The sequence below is a fragment of the Microtus oregoni genome, unplaced genomic scaffold (genome assembly GCF_018167655.1).
Source record: "Microtus oregoni isolate MIOR12 unplaced genomic scaffold, Mior012 000016F_ref0000370, whole genome shotgun sequence".
NCBI classification, from domain to species: Eukaryota; Metazoa; Chordata; class Mammalia; order Rodentia; family Cricetidae; genus Microtus; species Microtus oregoni.
In genome coordinates this window covers 25,487,926-25,495,672 of record NW_024543075.1, presented here as the reverse complement: position 1 = coordinate 25,495,672, position 7,747 = coordinate 25,487,926, and the positions used below count along the sequence as shown (strand labels likewise).

The window sequence follows — 7,747 nt, the reverse complement described above, 5'->3', positions numbered from 1 at the left end:
CAATTCTTCTTCTTTCTCCCCCCCACCCCAGTAAATTTATGTAGTTGTGCTGCCTTGGCCCCCATCCAAGAGCCATTTCATCAACTCCAACAATCCTGCTCTCCTCCTTAGCAAGACTGCCCATTCATTTTCTATCTTTAATCTTGTAGGGGCGGAGTAGGGGGCGGAGTAGGGGGCGGGGTAGGAGCGGGGTGGGGGGGCACTTCAAATAGAAAAGAAGCCAGGGTCTGGGTTTAAGCCCTTTCTGTTAAAGCAGAGCAAAGTTCTCATTCCAGTTTCAGGCTGTTGACCTAATTCCAGGGAGCAAAGGCACCAGTCCTGCGGAGGCGGAGTCCAGGTCAGGGTTTAGTCTTGCAGGCACTGGGTGCCAGGGAAACTCTGGCACGGAGCCACTTTCGCTGGTTCGCGATGTTCTGTCCCGTTAGAAGTTGAAGCCGCATGTTCTCTGCTGACTTCTAATCCTTCTCTCTCCAGACTGCATTTAGGGCTAAAACTCCAGGTCAGAATCCGTTCTTCATCAGCCTCTGGGTAAGCTTCTTGGGAGCCTTGAGGTCTGTCCGGCTGCTGAAGGCGAGAGCAGATGCCTTGTGTCCGCCTCGGATTTTAAAACCAGGTAACTGAGCAAGAAATCCTTCACCGACAGCTGTCATCTGCCCAGAGGTCTTTGGTGATTAAATCAAGGATAAACACAGCGTGAAGCGACCTTAGGAAAGTGTGGGGAAAGGCCTGGAGATTCTGGAGTTAGGCCCCCAAGGAGGGAAGAGCCAAAGAGAAAGGCGTGGAACAGAATACAGGGGTTATGCTTGGAACCCCTAGGCCCTAAATCCCGGGTTAGCAGCTAAGACAGAGGCTGAACGCAGGTTTTCCTGGAAAGTGAAGGTTGGGCGTCACATTCCCTCCTTGGGGAAAGTACCATTCTCGACAGAGTTGTCATGGGGCGTAATAAAAAGCTTTTTTATAGTTTTTATTGTTGACTAAGCATATGCTATTATACACAAGAATGGCCTTTACTACAGCTCTGTCTGACACATAGAAACTGCTGTTTCATCAAAACCAGCCCCATCCCCACCTTTGTCCGTTTCCACCCCACCAATCCCCCTCTTCTTCTCAACTATTCCCGCTGACATTTTTGTTCTTTTAAGTGATTGTTTCTGGAACCCAGTATGTTTATTACGGGTTGCTTACAGGACCATGAATGGTTAGTTCCAGGAGCTTGGGCAATGTATTGGTGTGAAATTGATGTTTATAGCTTTTTTTCCCCCACCGTGTTTTCAAAGTCGTTCAGTAGTTGTGGGGATGGGATCCTCCTGTGGTTGAAACACACGCTCATTGTTCTCTTCTGGCCCTGTTCCATGATCGCTAGAAGAACTTGGGCCAAGGGACTGAAGCTGGGAGTGTCCCTAGGCTAAGGACGTGTCTGGGATCCCGGGACACACAGAGTAGCACTCACAGATGGCAGCTGAGGCTGTGTGCCTGTCACAGACTCTAGAGATCACTCATGATCCAAGGCCCAAACTCTGAGCAGCCAGGCCCTAAAACAGCCCCGCCCTGTTCGGGCCACCGCCCACTCCTGGCACTTGACACAGGGCTGGTCTAAACCCGGCTATGCACAGTAGAGTGAAGTGCACATTGCATTTGCAGTCTTTATACAAAAAAAAAAAAAAAAAAAAAAAAACCAAGTACCTCCTAAATGATTTCTTCTCACAGGGGTGCCATGTAGAAGCAATAAAGTTATTCCTGGGCCCAGTTAAGTAAGAGGTATTATTCTAATTACTGTCTTATGTTTCTTTTTACTTTTCTGCATCTAAGAAGTAGAAAACTGTGAGTTGCATGTGTGGCTAATAATTTGCCTCTGTTGGGCAGTGCTGGGCTGTTGGTGGTGACAACTATGTTAATTACACGGACCCAACATCACACATTGCACAAATTAGTTGAAATGTCACAATGTGCTCCCTAAATCTGGTGATTACATATCAATTTAAATAGTTAAAATATCCGCGAAGGGGCTAGGAAGATAATTCAGTCAATAAAGTGTTTGCCTGCAAGTATGAGGATCTAAGTTGATCCCAGAACCCAGTTTGAAGAGCTGGAGATTGTGAATTCCTAGGGTGCCGTGCCGGGCACACCCTAGCCTAACTGGTAAGTTATATATAAGCCAATGACAGACTTTGTCTCAGCAACAACAGCAAGAGACAATGCCTACGGGACAGCCGTCAAGGTTCTGCTTGTACATGAACACGTGCACCTGAACACATGCACAACCCATACACACACACACACACACAACATGCATGTTAACGTTGTTTAATACAGTAGCCAAATGACTGTTACTGGGGATCCCTGTGAAGGCCCGCCCGTCTTGAGAAGCGGGCTCTGAATTGATAACCTCAGATACATGCAGACTCCCGCACAGGGAGAGGTAGGAGAGTACCAGTGTCTCGGCTGAATGACACCAGTGAGGTGTCTTACCATCAGTATGAGCTATGCCGCTCTCAGAGCTGGTCATAGACTCCTCCTCAACCCAATCACGAAGGCAAGACCACTGTCTCTCCTCTTTGGTGACAGGCAGGAGGCAACAGACGACATGAAGTTATGGCGGAGAGGCCTGGTCCTCCAGGCTCTGAGGAGCTCCTGGGGCATCTGCAGGGTTCACGGGCAGCCACCACCTCCACCTGTCCCTGAGGCTGTGGCCACCTGGGAAGCCATCAGCCTGGGGAGACATCCAGTACCTGAGTACTTCAACTTTGCCCACGACGTGCTGGATACATGGAGTCGGCTGGAAAAGGTGAGGCTCACCCTGCCCTGGCATCCCACCAGGGCATCTGAAGTCTCTCAGACACTGCAGTGAGACTCAGGACTGTAAGACTGGGGCATTTCAGCATTGTGACCGGAGAGCCTGGCAAGTCCTGAAACTCAGACTGTTAGCACTCTAGCCTGGGGGGCGGGCAAATTTGACTCAGGCTAGCATGCAAGCCTGAGGGGGCCAGATCTGACCCAGGTAGTATGAACTAGACACACCTTACACAGCACTTATGGTGTCCCTGGTCCCTGAGCCCAAAAAAGCATGACAGGGCAGTCATGCTTTTTCATCCTCCTGTCGAGGAGCCCAAGACAAGCAGAAGGAGCTTTGCTTTGAAGATAGCCTGTCTCTCACTCTTACAGACTTCCCTCCTGAGCAGGAGAAACAGGAGCTCAGGGTCCTGGCTTTTCACCTAGTAGTGAACAAAAACAAACATCAAACAAATCCAGATTTCATCGTGTCTCTTATCTGCATACACTTCTTTATTTTCCCTCTCTATGTGCCTGTTATGGAAAACTCTCTGTAGTATATTTGATGCTAATGGTTTATTGCTAATAAGAGAATATAAATTTTGATTCCAAAGAAATTTTAGGATTAATTTTGTTTGCTCTAAAAAAGCAAAAGCAAAAACAACAACAATAAAACAGGTCTATGTAACTTGTTATATAGACCAGGATAATCTTGAACTCATAGAGATCTGCCTGCCTCCCTCCAGAGAATTTTGGTTGTGTGTGTGTGTGTGTGTGTGTGTGTGTGTGTTGTTTTTGAGATAGTCTTATACTGAAATCCAGGCTGGCCTGGAACTATAGCCAACTTGTAGTTCAACCTAGCCTTGAACTCATGGCAAGCTTCCTGCCCCAGACTTCCAGGTGCTATGATTACAGGCTATCTTATCTGTGTTCCTTTCAACCTTGCCAATTCTGCCACCAGTAGACAGAAATACTGCACTACCACGGAATATGGCAAATTGGTAAAGACAGAGACTCAGAGACAGCCTTTGCAGTCTACACATGCATCCTCCACAAACTTAAATGTGAACTTGGGCAAGTTTGCTGAGATCTCTGGGCCTTAGCTTTCTCACTGGAAACTAGGAAACAAGGCATCGCTACCCCATGCTGTACTGAGCATTGAATGAGAAACACATGTGACTCAGGCCAAATGCTCCAGCTTTAGCTATCAGCAAAGAGCAAGCTCCTTTTTTCCCATTCTAGAGGAATTTTCCTTTTTCCTTTCCCTTCTTTGTGTTTCTTTTCCAGTGTTGAAGATGAAGTCCAGAGCCTTGCACCTGTTAGGCCAATGTTTTACCTTGTTTTTGAATTTGGAGTTTTGTTTTAGTGTTTGTTTTGTTTTCTTTGAGACAGGACTTTTGCTGCATAGCCCAGCCTGGCCTTGAACTAATGATCCTTTGGCTTAACTTCCCAGTTGTTGCGATTAAAGTTATTTGCCATAATACCTGACCTCTTAGCAGTCTTCTGATGACAAAAACAAAATAGGCGGGGGGGGGGGGGGGGGGAACGACTCAGGATAGGCATCTTCAGAACAAGGGGAGCCCTTGGCAGCCCAGTGTTTGTTACAGCCTTCGCTGAGCCTCTGCCACAGCAGTGAGCCTTTAGGCATTTTAAGCTTCCCTGGTCCTAACTCAACTTTCTAGTCATCCCGAAAGCAGCAGCCCTTGCCCCCAGTGGAGCCGGGCAGCCTCAGAAGGCCAGGAATGGTGCCAAAGCTTCATTTCTGAAGAACTGTTATTATTTGGTGTTACACCCCATCTTTTTCTTTTACCTTTGAGATTGTAATATAGTTACGTACCCCTCCTTGCTCTCTTCCAAAAGCCTCATGTTTTCTATTTCTATTTTTACGTGCTTATATGTTTATGTATGCATACACACACACACACACACACACTCCTAAATATAACCTTCTTGGTCTGCAATATGTTACTTGTATATATATTTTCAGGGGTAACCACCTGGTATTGGACAGCCAATTGACTTGTTAGTTTTACAAGGCTGTCTAGATTTGACACAGCTTGGAACTTAACCAGTAAGAAAGTCTATTCCCAGGAAGCCTGTGGTGATATTTTGTGCTGTAACAAATAAAGCTTGCCTGGTGATTAGAGTGCAGAGCTAGCCACACTAGTTAGGCGCACAGGCCAGGCAAATGGTGGCACACGCCTTTGATTCCAGCACTCTGGAGAAAAAAGCAGGTGGATCTCTGAGTTCAAGGCCACCCTGGGCTCCACAAGATTGATCCAGTCTAAAAGAGAATCAGAATCAGGTGGTGGTAGCTCACACCTTTAATCCCAGTACTTAGGAGTCACATGCCTTTAATCCCAGCACGACGGAGGTAAAAACAGCAAGGAATATGGCTGTGCTGAGAGAGGAATATAAAGTGGGAGGAGAGAGGAGCTCAGTGCATTCAGTCTGAGGATGCGTAGGGACAGGATCACCTTTTTGGTCTGAGGATTTTGTACAGTTAAGAATTCTAGTGGCTGCAGAAGTGTTCCCTTTTCCCCACAACCTCTCCAGCATAAGTTGTCATCACTGTTTTTGATCTTGGCCATTCTTTCAGGTATAAGATGGAATCTCAGAGTTGTTTTGATTTACATTTCTCTGATGACTAAGCATGTTGAACATTTCCTTAAGTGTGTTTCAGCCATTTTAGATTTCTCTGTTAAGAGTTCTCTGTTTAGGTCTGTACTCCCATTTTTTTATTTGATTATGTGATCTTTTGGTGTCCAATTTCTTGAGTTCTTTGTATATTTTGGAGATCAGACCTCTGTCTGATGTGGGGTTAGTGAAGATCTTTTCCCATTCTGTAAGCTGTCTTGTTGACCGTGTCCTTTGTTTTACAGAAGCTTTTTAGTTTCAAGAGGTCCCATTTATTAATTGTTTCTCTCAGTGTCTGTGCTGCTGGGGTTATATTTGAAGTGGTTCCCTATGCCAATGTGTTCAAGTGTACTTCCCACTTTCTCTTCTATAAGGTACAGTGTGGCTGGCTTTATGTTGAGGTCTTTGATCCATTGCTGCATTGCTGGTGGGAAAGCAAGCTGGTACAACCCCTTTGGATGTCAGTGTGGTGATTTTTTAGAAAAGTAGGAAACAACCTTCCTTAAGACCCAATAATACCACATTTAGGTATACATCCAAGGGATGCTCAATCATGCCACAAGGACATGTGCTCAACTATGTTCATAGCAGTTTTTTTTGTCATAGCCAGAACCTGGAAACAACATAAATGCCCCTCAACTCAAGAATGGATAAGGAAAATGTGGTACATTTACACAGTGGTGTACTACATAGCAGAAAAAAATAACAACAGCTTGAATTTTGCAGGAAAATGAGTGGAGCTAAAAAACATTTATTTTGAGTGAGGTAACCCAGACACAGAAAGACAATTATCACATGTACTCACTCATAGGTGGTTTTTAAACATAAAGCAAAGAAAGCCAGCCTACAAACCACAATCCCAGAGAACTTAGACAACAATGCAGACACCAAGAGAGACTTATACAGATCTAATCTACATGGGGAGTAGAAAGTAGAAAGAGACAAAATCTCCTGAGTAAATTGGGAGCATGGGGACCTTGGAAGAGGATTGAAGGGGTGGGGAGAGGCAGGGAGGGGAGTAGAGAAAACTGTAGAGCTCAATAAATATCAATAAAAAAAATAATTCTAGTGGCTGGATGCTCTGCTTCTCTTATCTTTCAGCTTTCACCCCTGATAGCTGACTTTGGGTTTTTATTATTAAGACCAATTAGAATTCATGCTACATCTCGTCCAACTTTTGGTGCATAAATTCATGAAAAAGTCACTTGCCTGTGACTTTGCAGCCACCAGCATAGTCCAGAGCTACACATGGCCTGAATCGCTGCCCTACTGGTGAGATTTTCCTTTCTTCTCTCCTGGCGGGTTGTGGCCTTCCCTGGGTCCCCTTCTCTGGCTGCTACCTTGAAGCCCACTCGGGCTTCTACAGTTCCACAAAGCAGCCGTCAGCTTCCTGTCCTCATTGTCATTGGCAGAGTTAGTGATACATTTGGGAATTCTTAAAGGGAGAAATTAGTTAAAAGAGAAAGTTTTTTGCCCATGTTGGGTGGTGGTGGTGCACATCTTCAATCCCAGCACTCAGGAGGCAGAGGCAGATGCATCTCTGTGAGTTCATGGCCAGCCTGGTCAACACAAACTAGTTCTCTGATGGGGTCCAAAGCAGCAGAGAAACCCTATCTTGAAAAACAAAAAAAACAAAACTAAACAAAAAAAGTGGGAAAGCTATTACAATGGAGAGAGTTAGGTCTATATATGATTACACAATGCATGATTTAAAATTGGAACAATTAAATCAATTAAATGAAGGGATAATAAACTTAACTGAGATGGGCATAATGTTAATTATAATCTTGATAACTCTTGGTTTATCTCTAAAAAAGGTGGTTGATATGAGTGTCAGGATACAGGCCTTAGAAAAACTTACTGAAACAGATCACAGAGATTCAGAACCAGACATGTTGCAAGGGAGAGGGCTGCTTGTTCATCCCAGCCGCCCAGCTAGCTTAGCCCCAAAGAGAAATTATATTAATTAAATCACTGCTTGGCCCATTATCTCTAGCCTCTTATTGGCTAATTCTCACATCTTAATTTAACCCATTTCTATTAATCTGTATATTGCCACTTGGCAGAGGATACCGGGAAAAATTCTAACCACAGTTCATCTCAGGCAGAGAATCCATGGCGTCTCTCTGATTCCGCTCTTCTTCCTCCCAGCATTCAGTTCTGTCTTCTCTGCCTACCTAAGTTCTGCCCTATCAGGAGCCCAAAAGAGTTTCTTTATTAACCAATGAAAGCAACACAAAGACAGAAGGACCTCCTGCACCACAGACAGAGGAATTTAAAGAAGAACCATCTCAGCATCGCATTCTAAGGTTAGAGAGGAGCAACCTAAGGTTTTCAAACA

At 45.0% G+C, this 7,747-nt stretch overlaps 1 protein-coding gene across 3 annotated transcripts in view; it reads left to right on the top strand.

Annotated features, from left to right (window-relative positions):
* The first annotated feature begins 246 nt into the window (after positions 1–246).
* Positions 247–7,747, top strand: part of Acsm5 (acyl-CoA synthetase medium chain family member 5) — a 34,064-nt gene continuing 26,563 nt past the window's right edge. For all 3 annotated transcript variants that reach the window (XM_041666441.1, XM_041666440.1, XM_041666442.1), the window contains exons 1-3: positions 247–337; positions 475–613; positions 2,566–2,785. In XM_041666441.1, coding sequence (XP_041522375.1) covers positions 2,585–2,785 — 201 coding nt within the window. In that variant the 5' untranslated portion in view covers positions 247–337; positions 475–613; positions 2,566–2,584. The remainder of the gene's footprint in view (positions 338–474; positions 614–2,565; positions 2,786–7,747) is intronic.